Source organism: Pseudopipra pipra, chromosome 12 (assembly GCF_036250125.1).
Source record: "Pseudopipra pipra isolate bDixPip1 chromosome 12, bDixPip1.hap1, whole genome shotgun sequence".
Taxonomy (NCBI): domain Eukaryota; kingdom Metazoa; phylum Chordata; class Aves; order Passeriformes; family Pipridae; genus Pseudopipra; species Pseudopipra pipra.
The window spans coordinates 20,713,854-20,736,085 of NC_087560.1; the positions used below are offsets into that span (position 1 = coordinate 20,713,854).

General features: G+C 48.7%; 1 protein-coding gene across 4 annotated transcripts in view; it reads right to left on the bottom strand.

Moving 5' to 3' along the window:
• Positions 1-10,395: 10,395 nt before the first annotated feature.
• The window catches only part of UACA (uveal autoantigen with coiled-coil domains and ankyrin repeats), a 42,802-nt gene continuing 30,965 nt past the window's right edge, over positions 10,396-22,232 (bottom strand). For 3 of the 4 annotated variants that reach the window (XM_064669340.1, XM_064669337.1, XM_064669338.1), the window contains exons 11-19: positions 21,512-21,619; positions 20,435-20,467; positions 19,850-19,948; positions 19,612-19,648; positions 18,655-18,707; positions 14,869-17,547; positions 14,112-14,261; positions 12,988-13,053; positions 10,396-12,158 (exon numbers count right to left, since the gene is read on the bottom strand). In XM_064669340.1, the coding sequence (XP_064525410.1) occupies positions 12,087-12,158; positions 12,988-13,053; positions 14,112-14,261; positions 14,869-17,547; positions 18,655-18,707; positions 19,612-19,648; positions 19,850-19,948; positions 20,435-20,467; positions 21,512-21,619 (3,297 nt within the window). In that variant the 3' untranslated portion in view covers positions 10,396-12,086. The remainder of the gene's footprint in view (positions 12,159-12,987; positions 13,054-14,111; positions 14,262-14,868; positions 17,548-18,654; positions 18,708-19,611; positions 19,649-19,849; positions 19,949-20,434; positions 20,468-21,511; positions 21,620-22,232) is intronic. The other variant, XM_064669339.1, reaches the window with a different exon arrangement.

Here is a 22,232-nt window from a genome sequence, read left to right on the forward strand (position 1 = left end):
GCCGAAAACTGGAGTTTCTAAACCTTCCCCGAGCATGTGGACCCTCAGCAGTGCTGCAGGAGCGTGGGTTGTTTAGAACAAGCAAACACAACAAAAAAATGGAACCTTTCTCCCAACAGGAAGAAAAATATTTTTTAAAGCCTTGAAGTTTTTACAGCTGGTGAGAGACAGCACAGGGAAGGCTGGAGGGCAGCCCTGGCCAGCAAATTCCAGCCAAAGTAGGAGCATGGGAGAATACCAAACCAGACAGGAAGAAAAGAGATGAAGAAGAAGAAAGGAGATGAAGAAGCTGAGATAAAAACGAGATAGCTGACGGGCTGGTGCCCACAGAGCAGGGCACCAGAGCCTCGTGTCTGGAGATGCACCAGCTAGAGCTGGGAAAATTCCCTGGCTTTGAAGACCAGGTCTTCCTGGAGACAAACAGCTCTAATCCACACTCCTGAGTAATTCTCTCTTTGGCAACACATCATACCAGCATCGATTTAAACCTCAGGGCAGCTGCACTGGCTTTAATCTAGGTTTTATTTTTGTAAACTCCAGTTTCAAGGAGAAGGCTCGCAAAGCAGAGCCGGGGCTGGTGGCAGGGAGCAGAGCCAGAATCACTAATGTCTGCACTGGAAACACTTGAGCTTCTTCAAGTGCAGGGACCAAATGTGAAAAGCTTTGATCCTAAAAAGCTAACAGCCCTGTCAGGGAGGAACGGGGTCAACCTCCTCCACTTCTGCTGGGGCAGCTCCCTCTGCTGCCTTTGCTCACCAGCTGCTCCCAGGGAGGCAGGGCAGCTCCAGATGGGCTCCCAGCAGTGTCCCAGCAACACGTGGTCATTAGTCTCCTCTGTAAAGTTGTCACCTCTGCAGGAGCAGAACCCAAAGTGGAGAAGGGAAGCGCCACCCCCGCGAGCTGCCCCGTTGGGGAACCAGCTGGATGGGCCACGGGAAATGAATCCCATCCAGTGGCTGCTGCAAAGGCAGAGGGGAGTCGGTCCCTGTCTCTGCCATCCCTCTCACACGTGGCAGGACCAGCCACCAGCGTGGTGGACACGTGTTATGGGGCAGGAAGGTGTTTTCTCAAAGGAATGCACGGCCACAAAGGCTGGTTGGGTTCTGCCAGTTCACCAGTGCCACGAGCAGCAGCCACTGGGTCCCGGCTTCCTCCAAAGATGCTGCTCCTGCTCATCAGCAGGAAGAGGTCCTGGTCTTGGGGGACACAGCAGGAGGCTTCACCTCTTTCAGAAGAGAAAAATATACCCCCACAATTACAATTAAAAATTCCAATTAACACTTCCCTAACTGTGCTCAGCTGAGCAGGTCCACTGGTTCCAGTATGAACAGAGCCCTTACTCCAGGCTTGTGCTGGAAGCAGCAGGAGGGACCAGGGATTTCTTTTATCAGAACCTGTAGCTGACCCCCAATTCTCACCAGCTACAAGTGCTTGTAACAGGAAAACAAACAGTCAGTGTGACATCTCTGGAAATGAAGAGATCAAGTGTTCCAGCCCTGTGATAGCTGTGAACCATGGCAGATCTCTGCTGCTCTCCAGACAGCCTTGTTTTCTCCATGAAAGAATAATTCAACAGCCTGCCTGACTGTCCTTATGGATTTTTAAACTGTGTGGAACACTGAGATTGAGAGATTAATAGCAGTGTCTCCAAGGATATTCAGAACCAGGGGAGATGCTCATGGAGCAGCCAAAACACAGAAACACAGAATGATTAAGGGTGGAAGAGATGACCAGAGGGGTCAGCTGGTCCAGCCTAAATAGAGACAGGATGGATAAGGGATCTGACATGAAACCTCTGGCACCTGAGATGGATGGCAGAGGTGCAGCTCCTTGAGATATTCTTCTTCACAGGGCACTGCAGAGCAAACCTTGGTGCTTCCATTGCATCCATCATCCCCCTCCCCATGGACGAGGTCCAGGATCAGACCTCCCCAGTGCTGGAACAGACACAATGCACAGTGATGAAGATAGAAAGAATTTTCATATACAGTGGGGGACCTTTTCCACATCTTAGTGCTGCTTTCAGTGCTCCTCCTGCTCCAGGTAATATCCTCAGCCACCTAAAGCAGTTTTTTTTTTCCCCTGAACTTTGGAACACTCTCAGTGCAGATTTCTTCTCAATTTCCGTTCATTTCCCAGCGTTACCTCTGGATTCTCCCTGTGCTCCCCCAAAGCCGGGCTGGGGCAGCAGCTCCGCAGCACATCCCGCGCTCTTGTCCCTGTCTCTGGCACCATCTGGAGGTGGCAGCGCCATCGGCAGCACAATTCCCTCCCGAAGGAAGAGCTGAAGGACGCATGGGAAGCAGAAGGACCTTCAGACCGTGTGTTTAACCCCAGAAGAGCAGCGGGCTGATCCCCCCAGCCCAGCAATCCCTGAGGAATGCTCTATCCTGTTCCCGTGCGAGTCCCCCCCGGGCTCGTTCAGGGAGGCAAAGGGAACCAGCAAGAGCATCTCTGGAAAGGGCAGCTTGGGGCTGTCAGCAGAGAGCTCTCCCTGAGCCTCGGCCAGCCCCAATCCCATCACATCCAGCTCTCCAAAGATCTCCAGCGTGTTCCTCCTCCTGCCCCCGGAGCCGCGGGAGCACTTCCATCGTCAGCACCCGGGCAGAGACAGAGCCAGGAGAGACCTGGGCACAAACCAGACCCTGCCTCAGCCAGCCCCAAACCCTCCCTCCCAGCTCCCCCCACAGCATCCTCTGGGACAGAGACCCAGGGTGGCCTCTGCAGATCTCTCAGCACGGGGTAAATAAACGTTTCTAAGGCTTGAGGTGACTCGTGGGGCTCCCACACCCCCTCCTGGGCACACGCCCAGCTCTCACCAGGGCTCAGCAGGAGCGTCCACGGGCCAAAACCTGCCCACGACAGGGTTTGTAAGTCAGGGCTGAAAGATGTCCCATGAGGTTCAGTCAGTGCCAGGAGGAGGAATGTACCCACTGACAGAGCCTCGAGTCCCAAATCAAGCCCAGGAGGGGTTTTTCCCCCCTCCCAGTAACGCTCTCTGTTCTCACATCCAAGCTGCAAGTGAAAGGCCAAGTAGAGGAAAGGAGGGAAGAGAACATTTTGGGGAGAACAAGCCCATATAGCCCTCCCTTGGGCCTTTCCTCCAGCTGCACATCCCGTGGCCAAGCCCACGGGCAACACTTGGATCTGAGCACGTCCAGGGGTCCCCAAGCCCACTCCATGGTCCCCCAGCCTGGCAGGTTCACCTGCTCCGAGGCAGATGCAGGCTCAGCCTCTTCCATGGAGCAGGGATGAGCTTTCCAGCGCCAGCTGGAGGCACATGGGAGCACGTGGGAAGCACCTTCCCTTCACTCACACCCTCGGCTGTCGCAGCCCCTGCTGACAAGCCACTTACTGCAGAGATCAGGTTTTGGCCCGAGCCCGGAGAGTTTATTTCTCATTCTTTGGAGAAGGAAACAGCTGTGAGAGCTCTGGGGAAGGAACTGTGGTGAAAGGCAACCGCCGGCACGGGGCTGGAGAGTTCAGGAGGTCGGAAGTGCTGGAAGGCCTGGTTTGCTCAGGTCTGGTGTGATCCAGGGCACCTGGCTGCCTGCCCTGGCATGGGAAGCCCGGCAGCGGCACCGATCCAAGCCCACGGTGCGAGGCAGAGCCTTCCCAGGCGCTTGAGCGGGCGCCAGGCCCGGCTCCCATTCCACGCTCCGGGTGGGAGAGGGGAATTCTTCCCTGCCTGGCTTATCTGAGAGCCCCGTGTGAGCCAGCCAGCACCTCCCACCGGGAAACACAAACACTGGAGAGCTCCTGGCTCCGCTTTTATCCTGGAATGTGCTGAAGGTTTAACAGTTCTAGTTCTGCTCTTCTGAACACCTGGAAGTGGTTCCTCAGGTATCTACTCAGCACAGCTCAGCACTGAGGAAATGCCATACCTGAGATCCACGTCGAGCCATCCCACTCATCCAGGTCCTCCACCATGCATTAATTAATCCGTTAATTAGCTGTAGCAGCACAGATGCTGGTTACCAGTCTTAGAAGAGAAAGAACCCAAGCATGGGAATGAAGAAAGCCTTCATTCCACAGACTTCACCGGCGAAGAGATTCCAAAGGCAGCATTCCCAGCAGGATGAGAGATGCTGCAGGATTGGCACATTTCCTTCCTGAAGATTTTGCAAAATATCCTTTTTTATTTTTTTTTTTTTTTTTCCCCCTGCAGCAAAATCAAAGCCAGACTCGGCATCAAATGATTAAAGGTTAACTAAGACTTCAAACAAGCGTCACGCGATGGGTCGTTCTCCCAAGAATTATGGGACATGAACTGGGCTTGGGGTTTGGGATCTGCATTTAATTACGGCCGTGTCGGAGGGCGATGAGCAGGAAAAGATGAGCTTTGGTGCAGATGTGAGATTTGCTCTGGAAATTCTTCAGAAAGAAAAATATTGCTGCACCTGTTAGAGGCAAAGTCCTGAGCTGGGGAAGTGTCCCGAGTTTGGGGTGAAATGGAATTCGAGTTATTTTAAAATAAGATTCCACTGAAATACACTGGCTCTTTTTTTTTTTTTTTTTTTCGGTTCTACGGAAAACAAGGTCTGCTGGCTCAGGATGTGAGGATGCAAACACAGAGCAGGCAGGAGGAGGTTCAGGCAGCTCTGTCTGCACTGCCAGAGGGTGGTTGGCACTGCCCAGGCTCCCCAGGGCAGTGGGCACAGCCCCAAGGCTGCCAGAGCTCCAGGAGGGTTTGGACAACGCCCTCAGGGATGGGGGGGGATTGTTGGGGTGCCTGTGCAGGGCCAGTGGTTGGACTGGATGGTCCTTGTGGGTCCCTCCCAGCTCAGGATATTCTATGATTCTATGAGGTCAGATTCTCCTCGAGGAACTTGGCCTCTGGAAAACAAGAGCAGCAAACCCAGGGAAGAGGAACCCAACACCCCACACTGGGAACCAGCCGCTGCTTCCAGGCACATCCCTTTCACACTCCTCCCCATCCCTCACTGCAGCCTAATCACAGCAGCCTTTTAATTAAAAGAGGTGGCTCCGTGCACCTTTTTCCTATTGATCTGCAGTCAACAAGAACCCATAAAGCAAGAAATTAAAGCCATAATTTACAGCCCTTGGCCGGGCTGCCGGCGAGCTCTGGTTGCCATATTGTGCACGATGGTTTCCTGCCTCTGCCAGGACATAAAAACTTGATACAACAGCTCCAAAAGGAAAAAAAAAAAAATCCCTGCCCCCATTCCCCCCCTACACACACAACCCTACAAGGCTTCCTCCAGGACCCAGCTCCGAGGATGGTTTTCACTCCCCCTGTGTCTGATGTGGGGCCAAGCCGTGGTTGCACTCCCGGCAGAGCGCAGGGAGATGAAAGGCCAGGCCCTGGCTCTCCCCATCCCCAGCCAGGTGTGCAGCTGGCACCGGGAGCCTCCCGGGGAACGCGGGCCAGGGGAGACATGTTAAAGCAATAAAGCCCAAACGAGGAACATGTGCCTGAGAACGTCGGCTCATTTCGCCTGTTCCTATAAACGAGTTTTCCCAGGGCGGAGTTTTGGGGTTTCTTCAGCGGCGCTCGGTGCCAGGAGCGTGACAGGGATTCCAACACGGCGTGGTGAGCCCTCGGAGAGGTTTGAAATGCCAGCCAGCAGCTCTCTCCGAAGCTAACAGCCTCTTATTTACAGTTGTGAGGGCTCAAACAGCTCACTGAAACCTTCGAATGACACGAATTCCTCGGAGGCAAGATGCCAGAGTTGAGCAAACAATTTGTACGGTATGTTAAGTGCAGGGGAAGCCACGGAGCTCGTAATGAAGCCGTGGCTGGTGTTTCCAATCAGGGCTGAACATGGCATGGGAAGCTACTGAGGGAACCAACAAACCACGGGGGCGGGAGGGGGACGGGGGAGCAAGGCTGGGTTAAAATATTATTTTCTGTGGCTTGTTGAACAACTTGACATAGTTACTGCTGGGGGTGGAGGGGGGGGAGCTGGCAGAGAGCAGGGAACAAGCTGCTGCTGCTCCTCAGATTCCCAGGCAGGTTCCAGGATCCAGGTGTTCTGATGATTAAAGAAAAGGGGTTTTAAATAAAATCACTTTTATGCCTTTTGTGCGACCTTTATGCACAACCTGTCCACAAGTGCCTGGAATGACAGGAGAAGGTGGAATAGCCTTAAGCTGAAGGAGAGGAGGTTTAGTTTGGGTATGGGGAAGATGGAGAGAGGGCATTAGACAGATCCACCAGGTTGCTCCAAGCCCCCTCCAACCTGGCCTTGGACACTTCCAGGGATCCAAGGGCAGCCACAGCTTCTCTGGGCAACCTGTGCCAGGACCCCACCACCCTCCCCAGGAACAATTCCCTCCCCAGATCCCGTCTAACCCTGCCCTTTCAATGGGAAGCCGTTCCCTGTGGAGCACTAAGTGCTCCATCCTTTGCCCTGAGAAGGCTCCTGGCTGACACAGGTCACCTCACACCTTCCTGCAGCCCAGGGAAAATCCACCTGCAGTGCTTTAACCTCTCCCGGGCATCCCTGTTCCAGCAGAGCCAGGAGCCTCCCCCTGAGCTGGGAACACCCAGGGAAGCACATTCCTGGGAGTGCTCTGCAGGAGGCAGAGCTGGGGCCAGTTCCCTCCCCCTGCACTTGTGCAGTTCAGGACTCGATTGGAGCGAACAGGGCAATTAGGGCAGGTAGAACAGGGCAATTAGGGCAGGTAGAGCAGGGCAATTAGGGCAGGTAGAGCAGGGCAATTAGGGCAGGCAGGGGGCAGAACAGGGCAAGTGCCCAAGTGGCTCTTAGGAGACTTCTCCTTGCTTGCCACTCCAGCCATGAGGGACCAAGAACAGGCTCTCTCATCAGACCCCACAGCACGGGAGTGGGTTTTGCTCAGCTGACCTTAAAAAGAAAAAAAGGCAACAACTCAATTAGAATGAATAAAAATACCCTTAAACACCCCAGCAGACAGTCGGTGTCGGTGTTTTCAAAGGCACAGGAGCACTTCAGAAACAGATTGGTTTATTTGTTCCACGTAATTTCCTTCCAAATGTGTCCCTGGATTCCCCATCCATTGCATCTGAGATACTGCAAAGGTGACCGGGGAAGTTTTTAAATCACGAGCTCCATCAGAGGCCACAAAGCATCAGCCAGGCTGGGGGGATGAGGGGCAGGGGCTGGGCTGGTGGGTTTAAATAATCCCACTGTGACCTTGGAAAGCCCCCGTTCCAGCTGGGAGCACAGTGACTGCTGCAGCCAGCCCTGGCTGGGAGGCTGAGGGAGCACCTGGGAAGTGGAACAAGGCAGACCTGTGTGATCTGGAGCTGGTGGAGCTCTACATGGCACCCTGGAATGGTTTGGGTTGGAAGAGGACATCTTAAAGCCCATCCAGTCCCAGTGGAAGGGACAGCTTCCACTAGCCTGGGTTGCTCCAAGCCCCATCCAATCTGGCCTTGGACACTTCCAGGGATGGGGCAGCCACAGCTTCTCTGGGCAATCTTTGGACACCACAGAGTGTAGCAAATTATTCCCCCCTTTATAAGGACCAGCAGCCCTTTCCCTGTGGATACACCCCAGGCAATCTCCAGAGCCCTCTCCGTGCAGGGGGGAGCTGCACCACCCTCCCCAGATCTTTTTATATCCTCATTCTGCAGAGGAGAAAAATAGCAGACTGTCAGAATTCAAAGCTGCCCAAATTAATGTATTTTTGGACCTCTCTCCCCAAGAAACGCTGAAAACCCAGGAGAATCCTGTCCCCCTTTTCCCAGGCCCTGCTCTCCCTCTCCTTAACCTCCTGCAAGGTTTTTGCTTTTTGCCAAAGAACTCCCTCTTATCCCAGTGTGGCATTACTTAAATGCCCACTGATTTTTTTATGGTTTTTTTCACCTTTTAGCAAGAGTAGGATGTGAGAGACTTCACTGCCTGGGGCTGCAGGAGACACCAGGAACAGGGTTATCCTATTCCTGCCCGATTTCTTGTCAAAAATAGGCAGGAACACCAAAGGTCCCGTGTTTTCCGAGTGCCTCACACCCACTCTGTGTCTGTGTGGAAGATTTCAGCACAGCACCTCCAAAAAAACCTCCAACAGCTTGAGAGTGTCAGCCTGGAGAGCTGAGCACACACAGAGCTGTCTTTTATCTGCATTTATGGGGGTTTGACAGCTCTGTGGAGCTCCAGCTCACAACAAGCTGCCAACAGCCCAGGGCTCCCCAGAGGAGACAAGGTCACCCCTTCCAGGCAAAGACAACCTGGATGTCACCACTGGGAAATCCAGGCCCTGCTGCAGTCCATGCTGCAATTCCTGGCCCTTGGAAAACCAGCATTTAAAGGCCTTGCAGCATCAGCTACAGTTTATAAATTCTTGCTTTTTCTTGGTGAATTTCTCATTGACAAAAAGTCATCTACTTCACCTCTCCCATCCCTGCTCCCCTCAGAGGTTCCTTTTCGGATTCCTTCAGAGGAATCTGCAGGTTGGACTTGCAAATTCCTCCCTTTTTTCAGAGCTGGAACATTTATGGACTTTTATTTTTAAACCCAAGGCACAAACATTCCTATTTCTCAACTCCCAGGGCTTCCTGAAGACAAGAAGTCCCTTGTCCAAGCCTGTCATGACCAGACCCCACTACAACTTTACTCCCTTTCTACTCACCATTTGTGAGTTTGGCCATTGCTACAGAAATCAAAACCTCACAGGACCTAAACTCCAGCAAGTTGTGTGAGGAGACAAGACCAAATAGAAGTGTCTCTGTACCCCAAATAATTCTTATCCCTCTCCTGATCCTCCTCAGAAAGCTCCCACCTTACTCTGAAATCCCCCCTTAGATTATAAAACTCCAACTTGATGCCCTGCTGAGAATTTTTGAAGTCTTTTCCACTGTACTCTAAAAGTATATAAGCAAAATCCCCAACATTTAATGAAGTGTAAAACTAATTATTATGAAATAAAACTCGCTGTTCACCAAGTGGAAAAGCAGCACATTTTCCTCTCCTATTTTCCTTTACAATGTATTCCCTCCCCCCTACTCTGCAAATGTAAAAATAAATATTCCTCTCAGCGTCGTGCTGCTTTGAAGGCTGTGAGCCCACCAATAAAAACCTGCACAGTTTAATGGCCCTTAAATGCTCAACATCTTTTTCACTTCATGTAAAACCCATCTGATCTAATGGCTGGGACAATTACATGTGTGGTTTTTCTATTCCAAGGTAATTTTCTGCGTTGGCAGAGCAACACAAGCACGAGATGACAAAAGCAGCAAACTCCAACTTTCCACACTCAGAGACACTTCCAAGTCAGCTACTCAAAACAAAGAGAGAAGTCAAAATTCCCTTTGAAAAGTGCTGTTACACAACAGAACACTGTGCCAGCAATCAGCTCCAGGCCCCATTACCTTGGTAATGCTGCTCTGCTGTTCCAGGGACAGATCCCAAGGACGGATCCCAAACGCCCTGGGAGGCCTCTCAGGTGCATTTCATTTATATTTGACATTTGGGGGCCCTCCCCTTTCTTCCTTTCACTCCTCAGCACTGTTGTCCATGGGGAGGGGACAGCTCCTGGGTGATTCTTCCAGCCACAGGGATCATCCCTGCCACGGGACCATCCCTGCCACAGGAATGTCACTGACACAGCCCAGGTTCTACCTTCACCTCCATGAGTCCATTCACCCCCACATTTTTATTCAGCATTGCCAAGGGACTTGTTCCTCTCTGAGCCTGGAGACTCAGGATTGTACAGGATTTAGACAACCCACACCTCTTAAAGCCCAAAGGTTTGCTCTCTCCGTGCTGATTTTCCAGGATCACCCACATCGAGGGAACAGAAGAGTCTGAGCCACCAGGTGTCACCTGGAATAGTGAACTACAGCATTCCCAAGGAAATTCACCTTTGGTTTCTCATTTCTGTGACACCTCAGCTTGCACTGATTTCTAAAGTAGGACTTTCTTCTCAGTTGGGAAGAGATAATGGATGAGATAATCCCAATATCCCAAAACTGAATTCCTCTGATGGTGAAGTTACAGCCCTTCCCTTTCAGGCCCCACCAAGTGAAGGGACTCTGGAGGTGCCCAGAAATTATTTGCAGACATGGCTCAGCACAGAACCAGCAGCAGGGTAAGTTCAGTGAATATTCTTTCATTAAAAGCAGTAACAAAACTTCTCTGGCTCACCCCCAGATCCAACAACTGACAGACAACTTGCCCTGTTTGGTGTAGAAGTGGCCAGAGTGGATTTACCCTGAAGAATTAACTTGTAGAAGTTCTGGGTCTTCACCAATGTCACCAAAATTTTACCAAAACTCACTCTGAAAACAGACAGACAAGCACAATAACCCCAACAGAATTTAAACCCCAAAGGTGTTACCTGGTATTTGGGATCATCCAGGCCACTTCAACACCCTTCACACCCAAACTACTTTGCCAAACTACTTCTGTTTCTTTACCTTTAAGAGAATTGACCACTACAATACGAAAATAAAAAGAAAAAAACAATTTATTGATGATGTAAAATGGGAGAGATTTAGAAAAACTTCCAGAGAACCCCCTGGCTAAGGAACATTTTGATACAATATCAAAATATGCCAGAGTTAGTATAACAAAACAAATCCTCTCCAAAAAGTTTCAAGTGATGCAATCATAAAAGAGTTTGGCTAAAAAGGAACATCTATACACTGAGATGTTTTCTGTAATAGTCCTCTAAGAAATCAAAGGAAAGCAGCAGCAGATCTGTTCAACTACAGACACATATTTAGTAAATATATTAAGTGTATTTCTAGAATAAAAACTGCCCTGCACATCCCTCACTGTCTGGAGCCTCCACGTGGCAGTTGCCTCTTCAATTCTACAAGACTCTGCCCAAAAAGGGATAAAAAAAGGAAAGAAACATAATACTACTATAAAAAAGGGAGGCCTGGGAGGTGCAGCTGGCTGGGGAGCCCAGTTAAAACCAAGCAGGGAACTCTGCACTCTGACTTCAGTCTTTATTTTTGAGAACTATGGGAGAGGAAGAGTCTCCTCTGCCTCAGGATGCCAGATTCCCACCTGGTGGTTGTCAGCACAAGCTTTAGCCAAGTAGGCTGAGGTCAGCACAGGCCTTGCTCAGTTTAAAACAGCCCCATTCATTACCAGGCTCATTTTTCAATTACTTCCTTCAAACAGTCCCGAATTTCATGTTTTCTTTCATTAAACTTCCTCGTGGAAGCACCATCCTTCACTTAAAAATGCAGCCTTGTTTAATGGGTAGATTCCAAGCAATTAAAATTTCTCCTTGCATTAATCCTCACTATTGGCACCTTCCCCCATAAATAAGATTACAGTACATAATTTACACCTTACAATTCCAGGAGCTGGCATTTGAAAATCCAATACCTGAACTGTTGTGCAGCTTAATGAGCTGCTCAGCCTACACCCCCCAGGCCTAGAGAAGGATGAAATCATCCAGCAGCAGGACTGTGGCACTGGAATCAAAACGCTGTTCCACAAACCAGGACACCCCAGTTCCACTCTTCCAGCCTGCAGGAGTCAGCATTAAAGCACTCAGGAAAGATTTTGGGGGAGAGGGAAGGGGAGTGTTAGTGTTCTGATGGAAACACCTGATTTTTAAGTCTTGTAAAAAGCAAAGGCACTAAATCTTAAGCTTATATATTAAATAAAGGCTGTAACTTGGCCAGCCAAGTTACAACAGACACCTAAACACCTTCTATCTACCTCTGCAGCTGACTTTGTGTCACAGCACACCCTGGCCAGCTAATGTGACCAATTAGCCACCTTCTCTTAATCATTAAAGGAGATACAGCCCCAATGCTCAGCCACGCTCCTGTGAACGGTTTATTTTTAACCACACCACGAGAGTTCAAGTCAGAGGGTAAAGTGGAGGCTCTGGGTGTAGGCCTTGCTTTAGCAAGGGTCAATCAGACATTAAAATAATTTAGCTACTATGTCATCATTTTGACAGTCAGTTTGACACCAGTTTTAAAAGATGTTCTACATCTTTTATTCATTAATGCAAAAGGAGTCAGGCCTGAAATGGAGCCCTGTTTTAGTGTTTGACAAGAAGAAAATGCTTCAGCTTTGTAAGTTGTTTCATACTGGGAGGTTCTAATTGCAGCTACATCATCACCATTATATAAAAGCCATGGAGGTTCTCCCTCCCACAGCCACAGCAGGTCAGCAAACCAGTCCCTGTCTCATCCGGATGATCTGGAGCAGAGCAGCCTGGACATCCTCATCCATGTGGCCCTGGAGAGGCAAACATTTAGTCAGAAATATTTAAAATCTCATCAAACACCAACCATCCATCACCAGCATTAGGAGACTCTTCAAAATCACCCCAAAGTCTTGACTTATTTCTGTGTTTTTACCACATGCTGGGAAATTCTGAAATACTTTGGGGATCCTGTGTTTTTTCCCCTCATGGACCTCTCTGACACAGCAGTTTCCTTTATGAAAATATCATGTGGGAAAAAAATTACTGTCTCAAACCATTCCAGGATTCCCTGGGCTGGAGCAGAATTAAGAACACATCAGTAAGACTCACAAATGACATGGGTTTGGGCTTTTGTTGGATCAGTCCACTCTAAATTAAAACTCTCCATGTGAAAGCAGGCACTTGATGCCAGTTTCAAGTTTGAGGTCACAGAATCATGAAATATTCTGAGTTGGAAGGACCCAAAAGGACCATCCAGTCCAAGCCCTGGCCCTGCCCAGACACCCCAACAATCCCACCCTGTCCCTGAGAGCATTGTCCAAACCCTCCTGGAGCTCTGGCAGCCTTGGGGCTGTGCCCACTGCCCTGGGGAGCCTGGTCAGTGCCCAACCAGCCTCTGGGGGAAGAACCTTGTCCTGAGATCCACCCTGACCCTCCCTGGCACAGCTCCAGCCATTCCCTGGGTGCTGTCCCTGCTCCCAGAGCAGAGATGGAGCTGCAGCCCCAGTGAGTCCCCCTCAGCCCCCTCCAGCTGAACAAACCCAGTGCCCTCAGCCCCCCAAGGGGTGCTGCAGTCAGAAACACCCCAGGGCTGTCCCACAGCGAGGTGACAGAGCAGGGCACTGGCAGGGACAGTCGTACCTGCACGGCACTGAGAAGGTGCGTCCGATACACCGAAACCACCTCCTGGTGCTGCCTCTTGGCGTCCTGGGACAGACAGGGAGAGGGGGAATCAGGCATTCAACATCTGCTCTTGCCCACTGCCAACTCTGGGCACGTGGTTTTGTGCCCTGACAGACCAGCCAAAGCTGAATTTCAAAGTTAAAGTTATATCCCCTCCATTGACCAAGAAAAAAAAAGTCTTTGCTTTTTTTTTTTTTTTTTTTTGTTATTTCTCACTTGCAGCAAACTAATTTTGCTGAGAGGCTGCCAGAGCCAGCCTGGGGGCTGAGATCACGGAATCACAGAATATCCCAGGTTGGAAGGGGCCTACTGGGACCATCAAAGTCCAACTCCTGGCCCTGCACACTTGTTTCATCACCAGCATCAGCTGTTTGTTTAAAACCACCAAATTTAGGAACTCTTTGCCTTACAAGGGTCAACCCTGCAAATAGTATTAAAGATGTGTTTGTAAATCTGTACAGAAGGAGGATAACTAACTTTGCTCACACTCAGAGCTTTAATTATGAGCTCTACTGAAGTCACAGGGGCCAAAAACCTGCGTGTGCACCAAATCCCAGCACTGAGCAGGATGTGCTCCCCCTCACTGGCAGCACTTCATGATAAGCAACACTTCAGGGTTTGCAGCCAAGGGAACACAAGTGAAATCCATTACGAAAGGACCATCTCACTCGTTAAAAGTGAGAAAAAATACATGGCTGGGTTTCTGCAAGGAAGTGTTAAAACTGAGCTTGCATTCAGAAATGGTCCTGGTGTGAACTAGAGCAGAGCATCTTGTAGGCACAAATTCTCTCTCTAAGCACAAATTCTCTCTAAATTGTTTGTGTCCTTTTCACCTGGAAAAGCTCCCAAATGTTGCGACTCAAAATGCAGAAGAAAGCAAAAAAAAAAAAAAAGATTAGAGAGAAGCAAGAACTCAGGGGAATTAAAAAAAGAAAAGAACAAAATGATGATGACTGGTGCAGTTGCAAAGCCTCAGCCTGCAGCCCCCCCCTGCTCCAGCAGCCACAGCCACATCTCCCTGTTTATCCAAGGAACTGAGCACTGCTACTGCACGTCAGACAACACCTTGGGTGAGTACTTACAGCCAGCTGCTGCTGGAGTGCTTTCACTTGGTTCTGGAGCACTTCCACCTGCTGGTTCTGCCTCTTGGAGGGGATCCCGGTGTACGTGAGCTGAGACAGCCCGTTGAGAGCCTGTTTTAACCGCTCCACGTCGTTGAGCAGCTCTGTGATCTTTAAAGAGAGCACAAAAAACACCTCATTTAAGGGTGTCTCACCAAGAACTGATGTTCTTCAATGTTCCTGGTAGTCTGATGAAGACCAGCAGGCGTTGAAGGGTCTTTGTCCCAGCTTGCTAAGAGACTTCACTGAGACAAAGGACTTTATTTTCACGACATGCTGGGTCACACTGTGCTTCCTGGCACTGAGATGTGTCAGGTGTGGGCCCTGGAGGTCAGCCAGCAACAGAAGCGACAAAAAAAGTGAGTAGCTAAAGATATTCTAGGCCTAACTTCTAAAGAGAACAGTGACCCATCAGAAGGCAAGCCAGAGATGCTCAACAAACATGGCTCCAATGGAAGAGTGACCTGATAACCCAAAAGTCTGAAGCTTTAATAGAATTTAAATACTACACGTGATGTCCAAAATATATGAGGGATTAAAAAAAACCCACAAAACAACTTAGTATAACGCAAAACCAGGACTTCATCTGATTTGGGCCTGTCCTGGGGACCTGATGCTCAGCACAAGGTCGTGCTGGAACACCTCGGGAGCTGCACTTGCAGCCTGATCCCTCCCTGCTGAACTGAGAACATCAGGAGCATTAACTGCCACATCCCACCTTGTTATCCTTGGCTTCCACCTGCTTTGCAGACTCCTGGATTCTCTTCTGCAGGTCAATAATGGTTGTCAGTGATTTATCACACCTTTCCTTCTGGTCTTTGATTTCCTGCTCGATGCTGCAGCTCCGCAGCTGGAGCAGCTCCTTCTCATCCTTCAGGGACAGCTCGCTCCTCCTCGCCTGCAGAGCCTCCTCACACGCCTCCTCGTACTTCTTACTCATGCTGGACAGATTTTCAGCGATGCTGCTGATCTGGGCCTCCAGAGAGCTCTTCATGGAGGTGTACTCTGCCATGCCAATCACTTCCCTGCTCCCCAGCTCCGCCAGGGCCTGTTGGCTCAGCTGGAGCTCAGCCTGCAGCTTCAACATTTCCTCGCTCTTCACTTGGTTTTCTCCCTCCTTTTCTTTCAAGCTGGCTTTGACTGCTGCCATTTCTCGTTCCAGCATTTCCTTCATCTGTGTATGTTCCACCAGAGGTATTGAAGACTTCTTCAGAGCTGACAGTTCCTGCTGCAGCTCTCTTACTTTTAGCGTTTCCTGCTCGTAACATTCCTTCTTACTCCTGAGGGCTTCCTTCAGCTCCTCCACGGTGTGACCCAGAGCCTCCTTCAAGGCCTCCATGTGTTCTCCTGAGAGGTGCTGAGGCTGCAGAGCCCTGGGCTCCTGCAGGTCCCCTCCCTGCTCCTCCTGCCCCGTGTATTTCCGTACCAACCCTCTCAGCTGCTCGTTCAGCTCCTCCATCCTGCTCGCAAACACCTTCTCCATCTCGTGGGATTTCTCAGCCAGGATGTAATTCTGCTGCAAGTCATTCTGGATGGACAAAAAGCCACTTTTGAGCTTTTCGTTCTCCTCTTTGAACTTCTTGGTCTCCTCCTCACTTTCCCTGCACTTCTGCTCCTGTTCCTGCAACTGTGCCCTCAATTCCTTCACTGTGGCTTCAAAGCTCTGCTCTCTGTCCTCAAAGGAGGCAACCGGGGCGTATTTTGACTTTATGCACTCTTGAATCGTGTCCAGCTCCTTCTTTTGGGCCTCAATTTCCGCATGCAACTGTGAAATCTCCTCCTGCCCCCTGTGACACTCAGCCCTGACCGCAGCATTGCTCTCCTGCAGCTCGTGCACATTTTTATTTAAAGCACTTACTGTACTTTCGTGATCTTTTAAACTTATATACTCCGTTTTTAACTGATCCTGTAAGAGTTTCACCTTGCTTTTCAAAGCTCCATTTTCCTCATTTACCTTCAGGAATTCATGCTTTATCTCCCCAATTTTCCCCTTCAGGTCTGACAGCTCCCCGTTGGTCTTTTCCAGGGTGTTGTTCAGGACTGATTTCACCTCCTCGTGTGTCGTAGCCAGCACATACTGATCCCTCAGGGTCTCCCTTATGACTGTGTTCTCAGACACCAGTTTGCACACTTTTGCCTGTTCATCATCATATTTTTTCTGAAGCTCAACGAGCTGCTTTTCGAGCTCGATCCCATTAGATTTCAAAGCTTCCACTTCTTTTTTGTGCTGCTCTGGAGACACATACACAGCTTGGAAGTGGCCAATATTCTCACTTAAGCTGTTCTTCTCTGCCAGCAGCTTTTCAGCTTCCGCTTTGCTTTCATTGTACTTCTTTGTTAACTCAAACAGCTTTTTGGTCAGGTCCCCCACAGCCTGATCGTTTGTTTTCTTCAATTCTTCATGAATTTTTAAAGGCACATTCTGGCTTTTAATTTCAGTTTTTAGCACTTGGACTTGCTGCTTCAGCATCTTGTTATCAGCCTGCAACCTTTCGAGTTCCTTCTGCAGAGTCTCGTTCTTCTGTGACACCTCAGAAACCACCTTCCCAAGCTCCTGGTTCCTTTGCTCCAGCCCACTCCTCACGTGCTCGTGCTCCTCCAGCCTGACGTGCTGAGCCAGGGCGGCTTTCTGGCTCTCACATTCCCTCTTCAAAAGCACAGTCTCTGCCTGCAGCTTCTCCCGCTCTCCTTCCAGCTCTGATAACCTCCTGGCTTTCTCATTCACCTCGTTTGACAGCAAACTCTTCATGTTCTCAAACCTCTCTGCAGTCACAGCCTGGGCCAGCTTGGCCGCCGTTTCTCTGAGCTGCCCTTCCAGCTCCGCGACGTTCCTCCCCCTTTTATCTCGCTCCATCTCCAACTTGACAACTTCCTTCTGCAACCTCTTGTTCTCCTCCACCAGCCTCCCTTCGTCCCTCTTGAATTCTTCCACCAGCAGTTCGTTCTGCTTAATCTGGTTCCTCAGTTTTCCCACTTCAGCAGAGGCCCCCTCGTACTTGGTTTTCATCTCCTTCAGCTGCTCCCTGAGCTCCTCTGCCACCCTGGTGCTCCCCGAGGCCACCTCGTTGGTCAGGTGGTCCTTCAGAGCCAGGAAGTGGCTCTGCATTTGCTTCACTTTGCCTTCAGAGTCAAACATCCTTTTCTGAACGTCTTTCAAAGCATCTTCCAGCTGCTTTATCTGCCCGTCAGATTCCACCTTGGTTCTCTCACACTCTGATGCCAAAGCTTTACACTCTGATGCCTTGAGGGACAGTTCCCTCTGCAGTTTGCTGATTTCTTCCTTGGCTGCCCCAAAGCAGCTCCTCAGGTTGTCAAGTTCTTTCTTTAAGGTTTCCTTCTCTGAACTGGGTGATTGGACTGGCAGGGACAGCTCCAGGGGCCTCAGCATAGACCTGGACTGGAGGGAAATTGGCACAAAAACCACGTGTTTACAAGTTTGAAAAGTCATTTTCATGTGTTTATTGTTTATTATTATCACATTTTAATATGTGAATTGTCACATACAGAACTGTCTTAAATCCCTGTTCATCTGAGCATAACTTGTACAAGAGATTTCCTTCTCCCTTAAAATTGCACTAAGTTATTCTTGCCCATATTACAGAACAGGCATTTCAGCTTCTAACAGTAAAAATCTTGAATATAGCTCTACATTATTGTTTCCCAACCCCAGGAAAGTTTGGGTTGGAAGGGACATTAAAGCCCATCTCATCCCACCACTGTCCCAGGTTGCTCCAAGCCCCGTCCAACCTGGCTTTGGATACTCACAGGGTGGGGAGGCCAATATCTCATCTGAACCTAAATCCAAACTCATCAGACCCCACTGACATTCAAGTGCAGGTGTAGTATATTCATTCCATTCCCCTTGTTATGCTATTCATATTTAATCACTCATCTGCCTGAACAAATTTAATTTATTAAGAGATTTCCCCCATCCCTCAAGCACGTGAAAATAAGGAATCAGAGCAGAGTATGCCATGGTTAACAGAACCCTCTTGCTGAAAAGACTGAGGAATACAGTCACTTGGAATTCTAGAGGAGCTTGGGTTGGGAAGGACCTTAAAGACCATCTCGTTCCACCCCCAAGGGTCTGACGGGCCTTGTTTGCACTGGAATTGTTGCTTTAAAAAGTTGACACCTACCAAACAGAATTGTCAGGAAGTGATCACATAGCTGGCAGGAAAAAGAAATCTTCTGAATATTACCCAAATTTAAAGCAGGGAAAAATCATGGAGATGGAAACCCAATTGCACTTTACCCTGTGACAGTTGATCCGGGTTTGAGAAAGCTCATTACAGACCATTCAGCACCCAAATTCCCTAGTATTTAAAGCCCTGTCACAGACAGGACTCTAGAGGGCACCAGCAGTTAAAAATTAACATGGAAGAGCAAGGATGCCTCAAAATTTTGTGTTCAGAAGCAATGCTCAAACATACATCTATGAGGAGATTCAGCTTTCCCAGCATTACTATCTCAGAATTATCTCCAGTGGTAAAATATTTCTTACCTGTGATTCCATGGTAAATGCTTGGCCTTGTTTAACTACTGCATCTTCCTTTCCTAGATTTTCAGAGCAAATGGCATTTAGGTTCTGGTTAAAAACAGTAACACAATCACAAAAACTACGATTTTCCTTCCTAATTTCAGTCTGTCCAATGGGGCCATGCAAGGCTGAAGGCTGGTGTTTAAGTACTTGGTATTAAAACAATTCCTCCTTAATTGAGTCACATAAAAAGTCTGGACAAAGCCCTCCTAAGGAAAAGAAAACCTTGGAAAAACTACTGCTGTGCCAGGCTGGGTAAATTGTTCTGCAGAAGTGTCCTGGAAGCCACCTCCCCCCAGCTGCAGGTCTGCACATGAGCACACCAGGGAAAAGCATCTCCTTGCACTCCAAAGAAATGATTCCTCCTGACAGGCAGCCAAACAGCTCTCAAAATGTTATTTAATCTGTCATGAGCTGTTTAGTTACACAAGTGCAAGGCAGGTCTGTGACCAAGCTGGATGCAAAAGACTCCAGTTTGTGGAAATGGAATTATTTCTGACAGGAGTGTAAACTGAGGGCTTGTGATCTGAAGCCAAACCTGCTCCACTCAAGCCTTGCCACTGACCAGTTTGCTGGTGCTAAGCCAGACAGGAGCATTGTCTGAGGGATGAGGGATGGAAAGGGGAGCTCCACGGGGAGCAGGGATCTTGCTCAGCTTGTTTTTCACGTTATTAGGAGATGCAGCAGAGTCACAGTTCACATTTCACAAGGCCAGTCACTGTGAGGCTGATGGCAGTGCCCTGGCACCCACCCACCAACACACCCGTGCCCAGCTCACTCTGCTCCAGGGCTCGGGGGGGACACCATGCTTGGCTGATTTAAGGCCAACATTATGAAGAGATGACAACCCCCCCCCCCCTTTGTCTGTGTATTCTAACACTGCCCCAGGCATGGAAAGCTTTAATAATTTACTGTACTTACTAGTTCCAAAGTTACTTCCAGACCCCGCAGAGTCCCCCTAAAATCAAACAGCAAGAAACGCAAAATGAAGCTGAGAATTTGCTTTAAACTTTTGGTATATGTTAAACTAGGGATTAAAGGGCAGGGAAGGGTCTTACAAGGCAATAACCACTTAGGACTTTCAACAGTTTGAAGTGTTTAAAGTATTTACTGCTGCACATATCAACTGCTCTATCACATTTCAAATCAATGAACGTACTTCATAATATTTGAGCTTGGCTTTGAGAGCCTCAATAGTCCTCAAGCTTTCCTCCTGCTGCTTCTCCTTGGCAGTGAGGATTTTCTTCAGCTCATCCTTCTGAAAGAGAAAGAAGTGCCAAATAGCCAAAGCCACAAGAAGGGACAGATTTGTAAGATCTCGAGCAACTTTTAAAAAGAGTTTAGGGAGAACTTCAACCAAGATCAGCACTGAGAGAACCCCTAAAATTCTATGTTGAAGTTCTTCCACAAGACTGCTTCTCTACACGAGGAGTCTTGAAGAATGAGTCAAGAATGTGCACCAACATAATCTGCTGTTGCTTAATTTATTCACACTTATTAGTTTTGCATTACTGAAAGTCACTAGAGATAATTATAAACATTAAGTTTGCTTTAAAGGTGCCACAGGAATGACATATATTATCTGTAGTACTAGAAATGCTGTGCAGCTGTACAAACTGACACAGAGCAGCAGATACTTCATTTAGCATTTTTAGGCAGTTTTTATTTCCTCTATACTTTTAAATACATTACTGAAATGAGAGAGTTGCTTCCCCTATTTCCCAGTGCAGGTGACATATCGTACCTCATTCTCAAGATCATCTGCAAACATTTGCTCCTGTGAAAATAACAAAAAAAAAAATCCCCCCCCAAAATCATTTTGTCAATGATGTTTAAGGGGCTTGTACACAGTTCAACAGCTGAGAAATCCACCCCAGTTCCTAATGCTCCCCATCCAGCTTTATCTCCCCTGCCAGAGGTTAAACAGGAGTTAGGGATGTCTGACAGAGCCATGTCCCATAAACTGGAACATTCCTCAATTATCTGAATCAGACACTGCTGAGGCAGAAAAGTACAACTTCAGAAGCAGTTTGCTGATTTTGGAAAGTGACTATTAAGAAGTTTATTTTATAAAGGCAATGCTGAAGAGAGAAGCTCAGACAAGGCAGTGATTCCAAGAAGAAATTCTTTCTATCCATGTGCTGCATTCAGGAAGAGCTGCACAAATGTACCTCTACAAAATTCAGTAAAGAAACAAACATGAGCCTCCACAAATAAAAAACCAGCAAAAAAAAAATAATCCTGGTTTTATTTTCTTTCTGCTGGTCATGCTCAGCTCTAAGGAGAGGGATTTTTTATTTTTTTTAAAAAAAAACAAGGTTTTTAAAACAAAAAAAAATTGCGTGAGAAATTCCCATTGAGAACTTTGGGGTTGTTTTCTTGCCAATTGAAGATTTTTTCCTCTCTGCTTCCACTTACAATAACAGCTGGAAAATCAGCAGATGGTAAAGTACTGCCACACACCACCTACATTTAATTGGGCAGATGAGGTTCAGTCTCCAAATTACAGCCTGGCAGGACACCCCGAGGCTCCTCCTGCACTGTGAGGCAGAGCCAGGAATGTTATTGCTCGAATTTGTGGGTATCAGTGAGTGATACTGCAACAGGTCTGCTCACAATTTGGATATTACTACAAGTCCTGAATATTACTACCAGACCAAAGGCTTTTGCAGCAGCAGAAAATGAGTGACACAGAGCAGTAATTCCCAGAAAAGGAATGAAGACTTCGTCCTAATTTCATGTACTTTTCTTTCTACTCCTACTGTCAGCATCAGGGGCTTATTCCAGCTTTCGAGTCAGGTTATTCCAAGCCCTGGTTTACCTCATTCAGCTGCATTTGTAGCCCACTGATTCTGTCCAGCAACATCCTTTGCTCCTCCTGCACTTCTCTCATCCGATCTTTCAAATCTTGGTTTTCCAGCTCCAAGTCCTTAAAAGTAAAACGTGAGGTTAATAAATACATAAAGACCACCACACTGCACACACCTTGGGAAAGGTAAAGAACCTGAACCAGCAGTTTTAACAGCCACTAAAGGCTCCAAGCCTTGCCTAAGGAGTCCCCTGATGGTTCTGTGGCCTCTCTCCAGGTCAGGAGTGTTCTCAAGGTTTACACAAGCACAAACTCCTGAGCCTTCAGGCCCCTGAGCTCCAGACAGCTCATTCCTGTCAGTGCACACACAGGCTGTGGAAGGAGGAGCAGAGTGGGGTCACCCTGGGTGCTGACAGCCCTCAAGAGCTGCTTATCTGTGTCTGTTAACACGTACAAACAGCTCCTGTTAGACCAGCTCCTGACACCAACCTCTGCAGCCAGAGGTGCCCTGGAAAAGCCTGTGCAGCAGAGCAGCCTTTCAGTGTGAAACTGTTCCAGCAGCCACCAGAACCACCCCAGTGACATCCAAATCCAAGCCAGTGATGGGTCTTTGTGCCTCAGTCAGCCAGTGCTCACATGCCAACACAAAGCACCTTTAACTCTTGCCTGAAATCGCTGCCTTAACTGTGGAGCTGCTTCAGCCCCCCCAGAGAACAGAGATCTTTATCCTCCC